Source organism: Molothrus aeneus, chromosome 4 (assembly GCF_037042795.1).
Source record: "Molothrus aeneus isolate 106 chromosome 4, BPBGC_Maene_1.0, whole genome shotgun sequence".
Classification (NCBI taxonomy): domain Eukaryota; kingdom Metazoa; phylum Chordata; class Aves; order Passeriformes; family Icteridae; genus Molothrus; species Molothrus aeneus.
In genome coordinates, this window is record NC_089649.1 from 60311470 (window position 1) to 60331866 (window position 20397).

At 39.2% G+C, this 20397-nt stretch overlaps 1 protein-coding gene across 1 annotated transcript; it reads left to right on the forward strand.

Moving 5' to 3' along the window:
* The first annotated feature begins 426 nt into the window (after positions 1-426).
* Positions 427-19807, forward strand: WDR1 (WD repeat domain 1). Its single transcript, XM_066548613.1, has 15 exons — positions 427-616; positions 890-1011; positions 4857-4947; positions 7744-7891; positions 9282-9462; positions 11280-11357; positions 12038-12118; positions 12237-12470; positions 13297-13384; positions 14258-14414; positions 15046-15133; positions 16119-16229; positions 16719-16892; positions 17990-18134; positions 18421-19807. Exons 1-15 carry the CDS (start codon positions 601-603, stop codon positions 18528-18530), a joined length of 1824 nt encoding a protein of 607 aa, XP_066404710.1. The 5' UTR covers positions 427-600; the 3' UTR covers positions 18531-19807.
* Positions 19808-20397: the final 590 nt, after the last annotated feature.

The following is a 20397-nucleotide window of genomic DNA, read 5'->3' on the forward strand; positions in this document are numbered from 1 at the left end:
GTGGTTCCCATGATCCCCGCGGATGTCCCCCCGTGCCCGCCGGTGGTTCCCGTGATCCCCGCGGATGTCCCCCCCGTGCTCGCCGGGCGTTCCCGGGACAGGGCGGTACCGGCGCGCGCAGCCCCGCCCTCAGCGGCCCCGCCGCCGCGCACGCGCACGCACTGCCCGGGAGCGCCGTGGCGGGGAGCGGCCCCCGCGCACGCGCGGCGCCGCCGAGGCCGGTCAGAGCCACCGAGTGGCGCCCGCCCGGCCCCGGCCCCGGCCTCGGCCCGGCCCGGCCCGGCCCGCCCTGCGCGCAGCTCCCCGCGGGGCGGGGCCGCCTCCGAAGCCGCCCCAGCGCGGCCCCGCCGGGCCCGGCCGAGCCCACGGCATTTCCGGGGGCGGGCGCGCGGCGCGGGCTGGCGGGGAGCGGCGCGGCGCGAGCAGAGTTGACTATATATGGTCAAAGGCAGCGGAGAGCGGCGCGCGGCGCGGGCGCTTCCTGGTTCGCGCCGCGGGGCTGAGCAGGGCTGAGCGGCGGCAGCGGAGCCTCAGAGCCCGGCCCGGCCGCGCCCGCCGCCCTTCCCTGCCCGAGCCTGCCGCCGCCACCAGTGGGCGAAGATGCCGTACGAGATCAGTAAGCTGGCGGGGGCGCCGAGGCGCCGGGTGGGCACGGGGATGGGCACGGGGATCCCCGCAGGCTGCGGAGCCTGGTGCGGCCCCGCGGGATGGCGCGGAGCCGGCGGTGCCTCGCTGCCCGCTGACAGCAACAAGTGACGGCGGCTGCCGGCACGGCAGGGCGTGTGCCGGTGGCGGGGAGGCATTAAGCGCCTTCCTTTTATTTTCGATATTTTAGAAATTTATTTTTATTATTATTTTCTATCTCCTTTTTCCATTTATTTTTCCCTAGAAAAAGTGTTCGCCAGCCTTCCACAGGTTGAACGAGGCGTTTCCAAAATTATTGGAGGTGATCCTAAGGGCAACAATTTTCTTTATACCAATGGAAAATGTGTCGTCATCAGGAACATTGATGTAATGTATCTTGATTTATTTTGTTTTCTAGTGTGAAGCTTTCGCTAAGTTTCATTTTGTCTCCCTGCCCCTCCTTTAACAGCCTGTGCTTCATTCAGTCTTGGCGATTTCAATCGAGGTCACAGATCCGTGATCAGCAGCGGGGGAATAAGTGGAGGGCATGACTCAGGCATAAAACCACAGGCAGCGAATGTAAAAACATGTAGAAAATCTCGGCAAAATGTGCAGTTCTTTCCCCCTTCGCATAGGACTTAAAAGATGAGGGACTGGTATATTCTGGTTGGCCCTGTTTATCTTCTTAGGTATCATTATTATGAAGTTGAGTGTTGTGTTTGCCTAATAAATGAACTCTTCCCTATTTGCTGTTTGGGGCCCTTATCCTGTCAGAGAAGCGTGTAAATACTTGCAAACCTGTATCTTTAAACGTGTTATTCTTCAGTTTCTTCCCCCCCCCAGCCCCAACTCCAGAAATCAAAACAGTTATGAGTTGCTGGACTCCATGACAAGCTGGGTGCAAGTTCTCAGCACTGCTCACAGGGAATTTTGCTCATCGATTATATGTTAGAATGCCCCAGTTAATGTTTTCAGTAGTGTGGAGGTTTGGGTTTGGGTTTTTTTTCTGTGATGCTAACTAGAGAAATGCTAAGAGAGTTATTGGAATGATTTCTTTTCAAAGATGGCATCCCTTTGAAAAGCATGGAGGAATTGTTGCATGTTTAGGCCACTGTCTTTTTTTTTTCAGAGCGATTGCTTGTTCTTTGGAAATCAAATTCTCCCTTAGATTTACTTTCCTATTGCAGATTTGGCCTGCAGCAGGAAGGGCTGCAGGGGGAGGGGCAGGACATACCTCTGGAATTTCTAGGTCTCCACAACAATAGATTTGTTTATGGCTGCTCCTGTAAATCACCTATGTAAACTGAGCTGTTTCCCTGTTTTATCTCATCATCCCCACTAAATTCAGATATTTCTTTATTGTCATGCTATAATAGATAAGTGCTACTAATAACTTAATTCCTTACAGATTTCTTGATTGCTATCAGTTTTAAATTCATCCACTTAAAACCAAAAGTAAGCTTGCAGTCTGGTTTCAGTGTGTCGCTGTAATGTCTTTGTAATCGTGTTTTGCTCTCGGTATCAAGAAAAGTTCGAGTTTCTGAAACCAGAAGCCCCAGTTAAACCCTGTAATGGCACACAGTGTGATGAGAGAAGAGGGAAGAGCCACTCTGCTTACGTTACAGTTTCTGACCAAGTCGTGAATGCTGACCTTCTCCCTTGTACTGTTATTAATGCTCTCCTGACCCTGTTTTGGAGGTTAAATCGGAAGAAAGCAATTTGCTTTACCTGAATCAGCTCACTGAGGATTAGCCCAGTCCAAATGTGAGCCCCAGCGTGAGCTGGGGGGTGTAGGGGACACGGTGACCTGAGAACAGGCAAGGTGGGATTGTGGGAATTCAAATTCATGCTGTTTAAACTCTCAAGGGAAGGTGAGAATGGAAGTCACGAATCCTTGGTTTTATGGTGCAGTTCATGCTGACAGGCAGATTTACCCAACTGACAAGGGGAGTTTGCTACTGTTAATAATTGACAGGTGACTACAGAATATATTGTAGCAGTAACACAAAAACTGACCAAGCCCTGTTATATGGCTTTTGTGCTGGGGAATGTTGCAGTTTGTAACCTGACTTGCAAGTGTGTCCACTCTTAGTTAAGAGCTGTGCCTTCTTTGCACCTTATAGAAGCCTCTCTAATAGTTTGCAGCAACGAAATTAAATGCTGGGGGAAGTCTGTGTGTAGTCCCTCCATGAGCAGTTCTCCAATGGAATGGTTGTGTGCTCTAATTAAAAAAAAAAAAACGGGTCATCAAAATGCAGTGATCACCTTTCTCCTTAAGTCTAAAGCTATCTAGCATTAGCTAATCAGATGAATATAGCATTCAGGGTTAATGCTTGATCTCTGAGCATGATCTAGAGACTTCCTTTAACAACAAGTAGTTCTGGAGCAGTGCTGGAAAAGCTCTGTGAGAAAGAGTAGTGATATTTTTTTAAGGTTTCATACTTCATTAATATTTTATCTTCATGAGTCTAACACTACTTTGAAGCTTGGAACTGAAACTGCTCACTTTCATATGTGGCTCTGGTTTCAGTGTTTGACATAAGCCACATAAGCTTGCTGCTGGTTTAATCTATGTACCACATTTGTCTCAGCTCACACTATAATTTTCTCCTTAAATATCTTTTTAGAAGTGTTTTTTAGAGGGTTGGGCCCGAATTGAAAAACATGCAAGTTAGAAAACTGACTTTAAAAGCAGAAATATTACTACTGAATAAATAATGAACAATTTTGACAGCCCTAACTTACTGCCTGGTTTCTGGAATCTGTTTACCATATCTTAAATTTCGGTCTTTATCTTTCATGTAACCCTTTAAGTTAGTCTCTCAGCTTAGTTTCCTGGGCTCTTGGAGATTCTTGCTGTAAAATAGCACCTACCATGCCATTAATAACAACATGCAGTGGGATTTGAGCTCCCTGACCATGTAGGTGATGCAAATACAGAATAGGGAAAACATTATCTTGTCTTACTCAGATGAAATCCAGTTGGACACAAAATGAAGAGGGATGTGCATGCTGTAAGTGCAGATGGTTGTGACTTAAGTAGAGCTATAATGCACTCCAGCAATGCATAAAAGCAGGAATGAAAAGAGTTCCTTTTTGCATGAGCAAGCTGAATTCTGTCTCCTGAGATGTAACAGTACTGCAGCAGCAAGAACTCTTGTGAGCAGGAGGCTGCTTTCTAACACAGAGCGGGTGTTTTAGTTTTTCCTGATTGGATGGCTGAGTCATACCATAACATCAGGTGGTTTTCTGGTTCAGTTGAATAAATCTGTATTAATTATAGCAGTTAAAGTAGAATTTTGTTTTGATCATATGAGTCAAGTTTCTGGAGCAAGCCTGTTAAATGGTAGAAAATATTTCTAAAGAGTAGTGTATTACTATTGTAGCATATATACACTGTAATTGAGAGGGGTAAAGAATGACTTTTTTATACAACTAATATGAAAACAGTTTTTTGCCTTGATGTCATTCTTTTTTTGGTTTGTGTGGTGCCTCTATTGTATAACATTACTGATTTGCTGAGACACAGAGTTTATTTTGTTGTCCATCCTGAAATATCTGAAATATTATGTCTGAAAACATAATTTAGACTGAAGAGATAAAATTATGATGGAGTGGCAGTGATTTTCCTTCAGGATTCCTGTACAACTCTTGATACCAGGTCTTCTGGCTTTTAGGCAGATTGTAGTTATCAAGAAAGAGCAAGCCTAGCACATCTCATTGGTTATTGAGTGATTTTGGGTACATGGTGATGATTAACAGCCATGTGTTGTGGTTGACTGCAGGCTTAAGTTTCATGCTTGACTACAGTAGAATTTTAGATGTGCATTGCAAAGCGCAGCTTGTATTTAGCATCCCACTTAAGTAACTGCTTTATCCCTGGGCTACCTCTAAAAAAGAGAGCCTGATACTTGGCCTGTTATTTTGGAGAGTGTTTTTCTACTGTTGAGCAGGTATTGGAGAAGAAAGGGTCCCAGCACTTCAGACTTCCTTAAGAGGAAATCCTTTTTCGTGTCAGTTGTTAAAAAGTAGTGTGTTGCTTCAGTGGTACCAGCAGTGTTCTGCAATGTGTACTGCACTTTTAGACAGTTGCTCAATTTAAACTGGAAGGCAGGGTGCAGAGAAAAGAGTGCAGGGAGAAATTATGAATTTTATTGTTGAATTTCTGATTTTATTCCTTTGACAATGAGGAAGTACAACTTTGTAACTTTTTTTTCCCCCCTTTTAAATAGAATCCTGCAATTGCTGACATCTACACTGAGCATGCCCACCAGGTTGTAGTTGCCAAGTATGCTCCTAGTGGATTCTACATAGCATCTGGAGGTAAAGTATCCATGTGCATGAGATGTGTGTGGACAGAGCTGTTTAAGTTACTGGCAAAACCACAGTAGCACTTCGTGTGTGTGTGTGGAATATGCAGTCAAGGGGATGTGCTTCAGTGGACTTAGGTGCACTGTCTTTGGAGGAGGAATGATTTCTGTCCTTGTTCCTCTAACCTCTTTCAGACAGTAAGCTTAGTGACATTCTTTTTAAAATGTAGTATTTCAATAAAGAACCTGGAAATGAACCCGAAAATACTTACTGTGATGAAGACTTGGGTAAATGCAACAGAGTGAAAAGTTATTTCTGAAATACCGGATTATTGTTTGTGATGTTAATAAACTTTGATACTTTTTAGGCAGGAGAGGGATTCTAAAACAGTGTGTACTCATTTTTTCCCCTTCTTCCTGACCAAAATTGGCAACATTTATGACTTTTACTTTTTAGCATGAACTAAAAAAGCTTTCCTTGGCAAGTTAGCAGGGAAAGAGCAGTCTCAGTTTTTGTGTAATGCATATGAATCAATAGTCTGAAGATGTGTAACGTGAATTTTTACAGTGTGAATTTCCTGTATTATAGGAGATTTTGACTACCAAAGAACTAAACAAACCTTTTTTAATAGAAGCTTGCATCAAATAATTGATATTTTTTTTCAGGTGGAGTGGTATACAGTGAAGATTGTTGATAAATACAATACTGTAACTTGTATTTCTTTTAAAGACTTGCAGCTAAAATATAGTTTTTTTTTTTAAATGCTTGCCATAGTCAATTAGAAGTGCTTCAGAAGCAAGTAATGTGGCCAAATAGATATATTTTTAAAGTAATATATCTGAAAATAAAACATTCAGAATATGAGCCCCTTAGAAACCTGCAAAGCTCTTAGAATGGGAGTTTCACTTTCAGCAATTTCAAGGGAACTGTATTTTTTTTAAGTGTAAAATGTCCTCTCCTTCTTGGTTTCAGAAAATATCAGAAAGCTATATTAGAATCAGTATTTTTGGCGTTCTTAAAGGTTCCCCAGAACTCTGATAGCAGAGCCTTTTTTTTTTTTTTTTTTCCTTTTTCTCACATTCTTGTCTGAAAGGGAGCACAGCCAGGATTTTCTTGGCTCAGTCTTGTGTGTGGACCATGTGTCAAATTGAATACCCTCTTAAAATCCAGTTTGCATTCTGTATTCTACAAACTGGGTACTCTAGATTTGTGCAGCACTTAATACTCAGAATAACTATCTAATTTTTTCTTGTAGTCTTTTAGATTTCCAGTCCTTTGTAAAAGAACAGTCATAGATACTGTGCTAGGGAAGTATTTGGTTAATTTTTGTCCTACCCAAGTGAAAGAATTTAGGTTGCAGTATTTCCCTTAAAAAGCATCTTCTGTGTGTCATTTATAAATAGTTTTGTGATACTGCTGAGCATGGGGTCTGAAGATAGATGACCAAGCTGTTTAAGCTGTTTCTAAGTATAACATGTAAGATTCATTTCTCTGTCTATAAATCTGCATTAGCCATGCAGCCTGCATTAATGCTTCATGAGACAGACCTTTGGCATTATGCTTTTGGCTTTTATGGTAATTTCTCTTATTACAGTCATAGCAGTAATGGGAGATACTGCAAAGTTAAAGCTCTGTGTCTTATCTGTTAATAGTTGGAGAAAACAATTAGATTGTAAAGTCCATATTAAAATTCTGCTTCAATAACAAATTCTGTCTATAAAGTTCTGAATCCATCCTTTTAGCAGAAGTGACAAAGATCAGTCTATGACCAGGTCCAAAAGATGCAGGGTGGTTTTGTGTTTAAATTGAATTGTAAAGATGCACCACAAATGGTGAACAGAATTTAAGCATTCTGCTGAGGTGAAAGATGCATATTTTAGCACGTGGTTTATTCTAAAACAGTGGCTTTTTTGAAGGGTACAATACACACAGACTTTGCTGTGTGGGTTTCATTAGAGATGTGTAAATTTGTCTGTGTATAGAACAATTCCTCCGGTTACAATCCTGACAATCCTGCACCACAGTAATTGTTCTGAATAGCTCTTGGGTTTTACAATACTCAGTGGAAACAGTGACCCAGGGAGCTTTCATTATCTCAAGTCTTAAATTGTTAACTGCTTGTGCCATGTCTGCTGCTTTTGACATTACTGTTCCTGAATATTCTGTTGCATTCCTATCTAGTATTTCAGATAGTGCAGGCATCCACACCGTTAAGTGTGTGTATGCTTCTGTATAGAAAAAGTATGCTGATGTGCATGAATTGAGTTCTGTGGGCAGAAATCTCTTTGTACATTACATATGCCTGGTATTTGTATGCAAAACAGGTCTCCTTTGAAGGTACAAATTGTAGTGCATCAGCCACTATCCACTGTACTCCTCCCTTGTAGGTGTAGGGTGGCTTACTTCCCAGTGAAGGGTCACTAAGATGTCTTGTAGCTGCTGGGCAAGGGGGCTGGACTGGCTTCTTCTTTGTGTAACAGATACTTATCACATACCAGCTGATAACATTAAAGTTCCTGCTCTCTTACTGTGCAGTTTTTTCATGTGTCTGCAAATGCTTTCTCAGTCTGTTGTATTTGGTGCTGCATGTCCTGAATCGTAGTATCTGGTTAAAAACCTAATTTATTGAAATGGATATAGTCTTCAGCATTCCCAAACAAAGAGATTTGTAGTAGTTGTAATAGAGTAATGTAGTAGGTCCCTAGTACAAGTCTTCAGTGTAGCTGAAAATCTCTACTGTGGCAGATTGATGAGTCATGTGACTGAGTCATGCTGGAACAATAGTTATATTCTGTTTTATTATGGCAGATGTCTCTGGAAAGCTGAGAATCTGGGATACTACACAGAAGGAACACCTACTGAAGTATGAGTATCAGCCATTTGCAGGAAAAATCAAGGACCTTGCATGGACTGAAGACAGCAAGAGAATTGCTGTGGTTGGAGAAGGAAGGGAAAAGTGAGTAATTCTTTTGTGTTTGTGTGTTTTTATACATACATACATGAATTTACTGTAAACCTCTGCATCCTAACATCCTTACAGAGAACTTTGAATTCTTCAATGGAATGAAGTCAGTGCTTTTTCCCTGTCTTGACTTCAAGTTGTGCTGTTTTGCAGTGATATTTTCTTTCTCTACTGTTTGACAGCTTTAAATTAGTTGAAAAGTTACAATTGATTAGTTTAAAAATTGTATGGGACTTGTTTCTTAGAGGTAGGTGGGTATTACTTTCAAGGATAGCTGTTTGGTACATTTTTTTTATCAAATTCTGATAGGGTAGGAATGGGAAAACAAGATTTTTTTCCCTCTTCCTTCACTTATTGGACTCATGGTCTTATTCAATTGATTGAATAAGAGTTAAAAAAAAGTGTATCTGAATTTTCTCCTTTGGTAACATGTCTATATTTTTAGTCCTTATTATGGTAGTTTAATGAAAGGACAACAAGCAGTCGTCTTTTACCTGACTATATGAGATGCCGATTTAGGTTTGTGTCCTCCATTTAATGTTCAAAGACTGTCAGAACTCTTAAAGCAGAATCCAAACCAGGTAGTCTTATGCCTAAAGGGCTGAAAAATATCATGTGGTGCTGTTCCCTAGTCCCCTGCACCATTCTCTAATCCCTGTCATGTACTGTGTCCTTGAAAGGGACTCTTTGTCCTCCATTGCTCCCTCTGCCTCATCTCCCCCTGGGTAGATACAATGTGAGTTTGCTCTCCTTCTTCAAAAACATGGCCAGCTTCCTATTAGGTGAATGGACTTTCAGTCTAGAATATTGTTGAAGGGATTCTAAAGAAGGCCTTTCAAATAGCAATGCTCTGGCACTTTAGTGCCTCTGCATTGATTATACTGGTTTTTTTTTAAGTGATTTAGAGCAAGAACTGTCAAAAAAGCTTTTACAAATATTATTATTAAAAGATTTAAGGAAGAAGAGTTTTAAAAGTGATGGTACTCAATCTAGGCTAAATAGTCAGATAACTGTGATCCAATGTCATTGTTACCCCAGCTTCCTGCAGTCTGTGTTGTGGCTAGGCAGATGGAATAATTTACTGCTTTCTTTTATAAACCAACAGTCTTAGTGAGGAATATACATTGGATCTCTGAATTTTAGAAGCTTTATATGCAAAACCTGATTGTCCCCTTCAGCAAATGTCTCCTATTGAAGATTAGAATCTCTCACCAGCAAGATCTCAAATAGCCTTCAGGGAACTATGATGCGCTTGCATGAGATTAATGAGATGACCTAATTTCTTTTCTTTGAGTGCACTCAAATCTGCATTTTGCAGATGTTCAAGGAGTTAATCTATGTGTAACTTTTATGAATTGTATTTATTGTGTGCTTTTCTCACTAGGTTTGGAGCAGTGTTCCTGTGGGATAGTGGCTCTTCTGTTGGTGAGATTACTGGGCACAATAAAGTGATCAACAGCGTGGACATGAAACAAACGAGACCATATCGGCTGGCAACCGGCAGTGATGACAACTGCGCTGCCTTCTTTGAGGGACCGCCTTTCAAGTTCAAGTTTACACTAAGCGTGAGTTGAAGTTTAGATGTGGCTCTCTTAAACTGTGCAGTTTCCACCAAGTTTGCAGTTCTTATCACAGCTAGCTGTTATAACAGAAGTTCTCAGTTCCCCACTTTGAAGAATAGCTGATGTCAAGTGGCTTTCTTAAAACCATGTATCACTAAATATTACATGGTTCATAAAACAGTTTGTCTCAGGCCAAGAAAACCAACATAAATTGTTGGTTAAAAAGAGAACCTGAAACAGTTTTTCCAATATTATTTTTTCATTGTCACTAAGCTATGGAAGGGATGAAGTAGGCTGTTTTGTTGGCTCTGTTGATTTTTTTCAGAGTTCTGTTTCCCAGTGCAGATGTGTGTAGAATTTCTTGAAGCTTTCCAAGGTGCATGATTCAAGAAATGTGGTGATTTTTCATGTAACTTTCCAGTCTGATAGAGTGCTCAAATCTGAAATCCCAGGGCCACTTAGGGTGAATGTAGATGTTTGAAAGCATAACTTAATTTCTACTTCATGGAATGGGTGTGTAACTTGTGTGGTTGGTTTTCTGTTTCCATGTTCCTTTTGACTTTGTTTCTTATTCTATTTGTTACAATCTCTTACATGAAATCGCAGTGAAGGTATTCATTGTTGCTTAAGGCCAAAGAAAATAAAAAGCCACAAAGCTGCAGAGCTTTGAAGGCAGGAGACCTCTTGCCTCAAAAAAAACTATTGTAAAGATGTTGATTGTTATTGCAGTAGTCAATTGAAAATGTTTAGTTTGTATTTTAGTTTTAAAAACACTGTAGTAGGCCTTTTATTTTCTTACATATTAGCCTTGAGTAGTTTTCATATGCTGACTTTAGTAAGGATTCCATTCCAATTCTAGAAAAGGAATTGTTTTGAGCTCTACAATCCAATTAAATGATGTAGTTGCCTAATATATTTCTGAACTTAAGCTGATACTTGCATTTTGCTAAGCTGGTTCTTTTAGAACTCTGAAGTCCAAATTGCTTACCAGTGCTGCTTAGACTGGTATGTGATACAGCCTTCCTTTTAAAGTGATATTTGGGTTGATATATGGGATTCTGATATGGGCTGTTATATGGTTTAAATTAGCCTGCAGTATCATCGGGGGAAAAAAGGTATAGTTGGTGAAAGTAGGTTAGAACCTGCCTTCCATATTACTAAAAATAGGCTCCCAAATCTCTCTGCATGGGAGCTTTGGCCTCATTGTGATGCTTCCCTATTTAACATGTGTTTTCTAGTATGCGTGGTTTGAATAGTCTCCTACTTGTAAATAGTCTATTTGGGGAGCATACATCAGTCTTGCCTTATTACTTCAGAGAACTACCACTAATGCAGTCTCCCAGGAATGGAATTTTAGTAAAACAGTAACTTATTCCTCATGCCTGTGCTTTTTTTTCTTTTGCAATAAGAAGGATATAATACTCTTGTGTGTATAAAATCACTGTGTAATGAAGCGAGAGTTGAAATCTGAGGAATGTTGCAGAAGAAGTCAGTCACCACTGGGGAAGAAGTTCATGTTTGTAGGCTGACTTTTTTTACTGCTTATCCCTGAAGCTGGGCAATCATTCTTCTGGTATGCACTGAGTTGTGTTAACTACATCAGTAATGATGTCACAGTGTCTTCCCTGGACTGTTCTTGGCCCCATGGTTCTCTTCAGGTAGAGCCTAAGCTTGCCTCGTAACAATTCTCTACAGCAAACATTTCCTACACAGCTAATTTATGGTTCACATGTAAGAGAACTTCATTGTTAGTAGATTGTCTTCTATTTAAAAATGGTTTCTTCTTTTTTTGTTTGCTGATTCTTACTTTTTTTCTACAGGACCATACACGGTTTGTGAACTGTGTGAGATTTTCTCCTGATGGGAACAGATTTGCTACAGCAAGTGCAGATGGGCAGGTAAAACACAAGGAACTCTATTAAAACTGATTTTAGCATGAGAAGATTTTCTTGTGCATTTTGGGAATAGGATTAGTATAGTAAAACCCATATTGCTTCTTTTTTATGCCACAAGTTGAAACTTTCAACTATCCTCCTGTAAATCTGTAATAACTGATAAGTGATAATAACCAGACTATTCTTACTTGGGTTTTTTCCCCAATCCATCTCCCTAGCATCGTCTTACAAGTTATTTTGGCAGGAATATATTGGACTTTTGGAATATGTATGTTATGATCCTGAGAGGTCTAGCTGAAATGGTGAATTCATAGATGGCAACCCAGCTCCATGTGTACTCCCTACTGATAAGGGCAGGCTGACAATGACTCTTTTACCATAGGTAGCTTGTCCTTCTCAAAGGGTAGACTCCCATGACAGAAGTGCTAAACAGCTGTCATCACAGTAGGAGTCAAAACTGTAACATTTTCCAGAATTTCAAATGTCTGGATCCAAAGTACAGGGGACTTGCTGTGATTATTTACAATTTTCATCTCAATTATTTAGTCTTAATTATTCAGTGCAGCATAGCTTTTGCCTCTCCTTAAGAAGGACTCTAGCATATCAAAATATCAGATACTGCCTTGGGGTTTTTTCCATTACGGCTTTTCCCTTTAAGTTGTATGTCTCTGTGCTCTTTTAAGATTTTTGTCTATGATGGGAAGACTGGAGAGAAAGTGTGTGCTCTTGGTGGAGGCAAAGCACATGATGGAGGTATTTATGCTGTAAGTATCACTTCATTTGTGCAGATGATCCATAGTGTTTCATTACCCAGTTAATGAACTGCAAAGTTTTGGATTAATAAATGCATTTACTGTCTTGTGGTGACATTTGTTTTTACAGATTAGTTGGAGCCCTGACAGTAGTCAGTTGCTTTCTGCTTCTGGAGATAAAACTGCTAAAATCTGGGATGTTGGTGCTAATTCTATTGTAAATACTTTTAACATGGGATCAAACGTGTTGGATCAGCAGCTGGGTTGCTTGTGGCAGAAAGACCATTTACTGACTATCTCCCTGTCTGGCTATATCAATTATTTGGACAAGAACAATCCAAATAAGCCTTTACGTGTCATAAAGGTAGGTTAAAGTTCTCTTACTGCATGAGTTTCTGCAATAAATGACTCAGTGACTGAAGTTGTAAAGATGGAATTGTAAGCTATTATAAAGTAGCTATTGAAAAATAGCTTTGTTTAATTAGCATTGCCAAATGAGCTGTATGTGACTGTTTCTTGAATCAAGAAGTTACTCTTTAGATGGGTGACACTGTGCTTTGTGCAAATACCCAGACTGATTATTTCATTTTAATTAATGTTATCGACTTACCTTTTGTGGCAGCTTTTAAGCATTCTTGAGATGAGAAAAGAAATATAGCATAGATAGAAAACTACCAGAGATGTCTCATTCTCCCAGAACTAGTGTATTGTGGACAAGGTGATTAGGGTTACCATGCAATTGAACTTTAATTTTAGGATTTAAAAAGTTCGCTGACACTAGACTCTCTCTCATGGGAACTTAACATTTTTACATGAACTAGAAACAATGTCCCAGATTTTTGCCATCACTGCTGTAATTCTGGAAGTTGGTATGGGTACATGACCATATTTAGTCCTCTTCCCTGAATCATAAAGTGCCTGAAAAGCAGTGATGAAAAGGCTACAAAAGTATTTTGGCTCATCAGGCTAATAAGGACATCCATGGTCCTTATTGTTTCTCATCAAGGACATAGCAATAGTAGTGCTGTAACAGTGCTATACCAGACTGTAAAATAGTGGTTTTTATACTGGGTGACTTTTTATGCTTGTGAATAGCATGTTATTTTCTGAATAACCTATCATTCTTCTCAAATAGGTGTATGTATGTGTTAAAAATTGCTCATCAGTAATTATTTATGTTCCATTCACAGGGTCATAGTAAGTCAATTCAGTGTCTTACAGTGCACAAAAATGGTGGAAAGTCCTATATTTACTCTGGAAGTAATGATGGTCATATTAATATCCTTTGAATGATAGTGATGCTTGTTCTAGTCTTATAGTCTGATATGAGAGCTCATTAGGAGAGGTGAAAAAAAAAAGCTTTGCCAAAGACATAGTTTATTGGACACAAGTGGATACTTTGTCTAAAGTTTATTTTGTTTTCTCCTAATACCCGTTTTATTACCTGCCTTCACATTTTCCTACTAAATGTAAGCCAGCTCTTAATTTTCAGTTGTTATGTCTTCATGATGGGTAGCTTGATAGTATGGAGAAGCAAGTAAATATATAAATTAGCCTCTTGTAACATCAAGAAACAGCAATACATATTTTCTACTTATGGCAAAATATGCAGGAAGTTATATTTCCAACATTCTGAAGCTTATAGTTAAAGCTACTGTCCTTTTTCCTGCCTTTAAAATGGTGTCATGTTGGGATAAGCTCCTATAAATATAGGTCCTGTTTCTTTTCAGACCTGTAATACAGTGTGACTAGTTCACATGTTACCATATATCATGATGGAAAGCCAGTTTTACAAGGGCTTCTATTTAAAATTCTTTAAAAAGTGTTTTCTAGTCTCTGACCAAATGCTAATTACTCCAGTATTTGCTGCCATCTGTGGTAGGTCATTTAGCTCACTATAGAACATCAGAGTTTCACTTTATAAGCTCCATGGGCAACCTTATAATATTTATTGAGTCTTCATCCCTGGAGGTACTCAAAACCTTACAGAGCCCTGCAGCCTGTTGTAGCTGACACCAATTGGAGCAGCAGGCTGAACTAAATCTCAAAAGGTCCCTTCTAACCTTAGCTGTTCTCTCAATTATGTAACTTTTTATGGTGTGGAATCTGACTGCACCAGTATCTTTAATATTCCTTAATTCCATTATGCACATTATTGGGATTCTGAAACTGGAGAGAATGATGGCTTTTCTGGGAAAGGCCACACAAACCAGGTTTCTAGAATGGCAGTGGATGAAATGGACCAGCTGGTCACCTGCAGCATGGATGACACTGTACGCTACACCAACCTTAGCAAGAGAGATTACAGGTTAGTTAAAATGTGGCCTGTTACTGCACTATAATTGTTTTACAGCAAGAGTGCTGTTGATTTGATATGGTAAATAGAAATGCTGGAGTTTATTTAGGTTTTATGTTACCATGGAAACTTGTAGAAATGATTACTGTACCAACCTTGTGCTTTTTTTCTGACAATGAGAAATGCATCCCAGGCTTTTCAATTTGTTTTATCCCTTCCATGGGTGAAATGGAGACTCTCTTGTATTGGGTGACTTAGGGGCTTTGGAAGGGTATTTGCTTTGTCATTCATAAACACTCAGGGGTAATGGAGATAAATGTGTTTAGGAGGAGTGGGACACTCTTCATGGAACCAGAATTTAAAGAATCCTGTTAAGATAATCTAGTTAGTTTAAAAATTAAACTGTAGTATAGTAACATTGACTTTCATTTCAAAGGTGTACTACCTGATCAAGACAGTAAAGTTTCAAACACAAAGCAATAGGAAACTTTGCTGATTAGTAGATAAGAAAATTAAGTTATGCATGTTCTTGATGATTAGTGGGTGATTATTTGAATGGGCAATTTAAAATAATGGTAGACATGGAATAATTTCTTCCTGCTTTGTCCTTCCTGCTTCTTCACCTTGGCACATCCTCGTCCAGTGGCCAGGATGCTGTGAAAATGGATGTTCAGCCAAAATGTTTAGCTGTGGGTCCTGGTGGTTATACTGTAGTTTTATGCATTGGACAAGTAAGTATTAACATGTGGATTATCAACTATTGCTGTGTTAATAATGCCATGTGTGATAACACTTAACTACTTTGTGTGAGATTACCTTGCACATCTGCAGAATTTCCTAATAAGACCTACAGGGAACATAATTCAGCAGGTACTTGATAACCCTTGTCTCTTTGCATCCTGTACCAATTTCACATTTAAATTTCAGAAAGTCCCCTGTGTGGATGCATCTGTATTTGTTATCAATACAGCTTTGTGCTGGAAGGTTAAACCTCAAAATCACACTCATGCCAGATCTGTTCTGTGACACAGTTTTGACAAAAGGATGTTTTTATCCTGCATTTTATTTTTTTACAATTAATCCAATTAACTAGTGTTGTTTTACAGCATAAGCAGCTTTAGCTCACGTGCCACTAGTATGCAGATCACAGAAAACTGAGACATTGCACTGAAGCTCTCTTGTATCAAAACATTATTAACTTCTAATAATTTATGCTTTCTGCATGGGTGCTGGTTTTATGTTTGGGACATTTGATAGTGTTATCCAAACCTGTTTTCATGTGAGTTATAACCATAGCATAAAACTGGATAGGAAATAGCCTTTAAGGTTTAAGACTGCAGCATTAACTTTCTACTAATTTCGTCCTGCCTCCCTCCCTTTAACAATGAACAAAGAAGGGAGTAAGCATTGCTAAAAATACTGGTTTTGTCCATGTTTATTTCATGTTCAAACCAAGTGAAGCAAAATTGAAGGCAATGGAGAATGCCCTGGATTATGTATAGTTTTGAACATGAGTACTGCAGTACAGCAGATTAGTTAGTCACTACATGTAGGCATTTCTTCAGGTTTTTTTTTCTAAGAATGAAACTGTTCCCTTAAGATGAGTCTACAATAAACATCTGAGTAACTAGAGGGAATTTGTGTTTTTTACTAAAGTAATAGTTTTATATTAGGTGCTTTGAAGAGGGGTCTTAGTTTCTGGTTTTCTACTTACAGATTGTCTTGATGAAAGATAAGAAAAAATGTTTTGCAATTGATGACCTTGGCTATGAGCCAGAAGCTGTAGCCATTCACCCCACAGGAAGTACAGCAGCAGTGGGAGGAGCGGTAAGGTTGCACTTCCTAAATCTGTACTACTTTGAACACTGGAGCAAGTAACAGAGGTATTAAATAATAGTAGGTGTTGTGTTGAGAAATGGTAGGTGACAATTTGTAACAACATCAGGATTGTTTAAGTGTGTGTATTTGGTGTTCCTGGGCTTTCATTCCCTAGGTTCTGCCACAATTGTGACCTAATCTGCCTAATTGTGACCTAAAGTCTATTTCACTTCTTGAATTAAGTCTTCTTTCCTTTATTTGCTGTTTTGAAATTGCCAAATTGTTTTTATCCACTCTGTTCTTGAAGTTGGCAAATTATAAAAAATGGGTTGATTTCCACACTTTGGTGGATTGTAACCAGCATAAATGACAGGTTATCTAAACCTTTTCTTAACATAAGCATTACCAGACAGAATTAATGCAAAAATTTCAGGAACTCCTCTTTCTATTGTAAAATGATTCTTCTACCTTTTCTCCTTCTTTGCTATTAATTTGCAGGATGGGAATGTCCATTTGTATTCAATCCAAGGAACCTCTTTGAAAAGCGATGATAAGACTTTGGAAGCTAAAGGTCCTGTTACTGACCTGGCATATTCTCACGATGGTGCCTTTCTTGCAGTCTGTGATGCAAACAAAGTAGTCACTGTCTTTAGTGTTGCTGATGGCTATGCGGTAAGAACTGTTGTAATGAGACTTGTCTTTGTTTAAAAACAAATAGACTGACAGCCCATGTCTAAATCTGCTGTAGTGAAGGACTTTGTTGCTGCTGAGGCTTAATTGTAAATCATTGATGTAAATTTGATGTTTCTGTGACTGTTTACCTGCTATTTTGAGCTAGTACTGGTATTTACAGCAGCCTATGTGAACCCTCCAGGCAGTAAGAATAGTTGAGGAAATGTGCAGCATGGGTTGGCTGCTGGGAAAGCACTGAAACCCATCTAAAAACAAATGCATAGTTAAGATAGGGAAGGAGCTGGATTTCCACAGGCTAGCCATAGTTAAATACAAAAAGTTCCTTTGGATCTGCCGAACCACTAGTTGGTTAGTTTGGGATTTTTAAAGGATGTAGCAAAATACATGCCATGTCTGTTAGAGAACTTGTGTGCATTTTTGTAAAATGGACAAGAATGTAGGCTCAGTTTGATAAGAATCATACAATACAATGAAATTCAATTACATAAATAAAGCAGACTTGGCAATGAAATTCTGCTGGCTCAGGCACACAGTTCCCTGGTAAGGACTAAGCTATGAAAGGGGCATGCTAGGACAGGGGATCTTGTTTTATCTGCCAATCTACTGTCTTTTAACTAAAAACCAAAAAATGGGCAATTTCCACTTTTCAGCTCAAACAGTCAATGTGTATCAGCCTGTAAACTGAAGTAAAAACACAGGATGGCATTCCACAAAAAAATATTTCATTTTCCAAGTAAAAATTGAAATAATTTTGCCTTGTGAAACATCTGTGGGATTATTTTAGAAGCCTCTAAATTGCATATACCCTTAATATACCATGCTTTCATAGAAAAATGTCTTCATGTTTTGTTTTTTTACAAAGGGGGTTGGTATTTTATTGGCCTACCAAGTATTTAAATAAATCACATAAAATGAAGCCACCACTTGGTTTGCTTAGTGCATCCATCTGCATCTGAGATGTACATTGTCTGGAGTCTTGCAGTAGCTCATTCTGATGCTGCACATTGAAAGCCTAGTGATTTCCTGAAGGAGCTTTAACTATTGGAATAACCCATGTCTCTCTCATTTTCAAATAGGAGCATAACGTCTTTTACGGACACCATGCAAAAGTTGTTTGCATTGCATGGTCACCAGACAATGAACACTTTGCTTCTGGAGGCATGGACATGATGGTGTATGTTTGGACTGTGAGTGATCCAGAGACCAGAGTCAAGATACCAGGTATGTTTTCTTCAACATGCTACTTTTTAAAATTGTTAGTAGTTCTTGAGATCCAACACTGTTTTGTAGAGTAATGGTAAGCAGGCTTTGAATATTCCCAATGTAATTTAGCCTTTGTTAATCTATCTAGCCACACGAGCTGGAGTTCTTCTGTTAGTTTTGTAGTTACTTTTAAAATCCAGCACTAGTATTTAATCCAGCTAAAAATCATATTTGGAATGTGCTGAAGTTACCTTGTCAACCCAGCCTTCCTAACTCTTTTCTGTTACTTTGCACTGTGATACAGATGCTCACAGACTACATCATGTCAGCGGCTTGGCGTGGCTGGATGAACATACTCTGGTAACAACATCCCACGATGCTTCTGTTAAAGAGTGGTCTATCTCCTACAATTGAAATAAGCCCTCTCTTTGGAAGGACCTAATCAGGGACTAGAACTACTGCAGTGGAACATAGCATTTCTTTTAAAAAATCTGTATTGGCCTCTGGGTCTGCTGTCATATCCTCATATCTTTACAGGGTGTTCATATCTGTAATTAAATGTACTTTGAAAGCTTTAGCGAATAACAGTTTGCACATGAAAAGCACTTAAATTATGTCTGGAGCTTAACCTTTGTGCTGAACATTCCAGAGGCAACAGCCAAACAAGTTGGTGTGCAAGGTTCAGGCGCGAAAGATTCAAACTCAATCAGTTGTTCTTTTCTAACCAAGAAATGTAAGACTGTACAGCATGAGAGTAATACTTCTCATTTTTTCTAATTACAGAACATTTCTGTACTAACAGTCATAGTAAGAGTATTTAGTTGTGGTCTGAAACCAATCAAGCTCTGTGCAGCTACTGTATATTGCTTTGCTTCTCTATACTGCACCAAACTGTTGCCTCAGATTTTCTCCTCCAGATAAGAAGATGGGGTACATACATAATAAACTTTTTATGTATTTCATGTCAAATCTTTGTGGTTTATTTTAAGGTGGAAGTGTGGGATTTTAATGTACTTACTGTTGTGGGTATAATGTTTACAAATAATCATTGTGGCAACTTGTTGCTTCAGAAACACAATTGTTACTTCCATGAATTAAGACTGTTGTCATTTCAGTGTCAGAAAAGAAATCATTCTGTTTTAAAGATTAAAGATATTTTCTGTTTGAAGGAGAAGCATGTTATTGTTTAAAAAATGCAGTACTTCTACCACCTTTTGGAAAATACAGGAATTAAACAAAGTGAAGTGTTGTTATGACTTAAAGTGATTTTTGAGAAGATGGTGTTTGCTCAGTGAGTTTTATGCCTTTGCATGTGCAGAACAGTTGCATGAAAGCATTACCTCATGCGAAGAGATCCTGATGTTGTGTTTAGTTCCCTTCTCACACTCCACAATAGGTTTAAGTGATTTGAAGCTAGCAGTCCAACAAGGGTGGAGGAGGACACTCTGATGCAAAGTAGTAGGAAGATTTGTTACCATCTCTGATGGCCAAAAAGAGTTGTTGCTGTCTAGAACCTTGGAAGACTTAAAAAATTTTCTCTGCTAAGTCTCTACCACCACCACCACCACCTTTCCAGTTGTCTTTGGATTTTATTAAGCTTTCCTTTCTGTGTGGACTCATGTGTTTTTTTACCAATCATATTTCTAATGACACTAATTATACAGCAAATAAAATGCTTTTGCTGCTTCTCATACTGTGGCCTATTGCTCAATTGCTGAAAAAAAATTGCCTTACAAAAATGAAATGTTGGTGAAACGTCTTCTGAAAAGGAAAAAAATGTTGATTTCTTTTTAGGAGTGGTGATCAGAATGTCTCCTAGCCTGCAAACCAACATCTACAGTGGAACAGTTGACATAGATATTATTTTTTTCTTTTCTTCTAAGAAGTGGGATATTTTGCACCATAGTTTCTTTGTGGTTACTGTGTCTCTCTATTAGCAGTTTTGCACGTTATTCTTACTAACAATGCAAGGACAAGAGAAGTTTTGGAAAAGGATGTGTTTGATATTTGGTTTAAGATCCAAATGAGCAAGGTTTTCTCAGTGTTTAGCCCCTAAAACTTGTTCCCCTGTTGCATAGGGACTGGCACAGCAGGCAATTCCTCCATTGTTCCTGAGTCTGATCTGGAAGAGTTGCTATTGAACTGCTCAGTGGGTTCCTGTGTAGTTGAATCCCTGTCATTTAAGTAATTATAAGGGGGAAAGAAGGAGGAGTTAAGCAGTTATCAGAGCTTGTGCACTATGCCTGAAAGGTGATGTGTAGGATGAGCTATTTTTTTAATT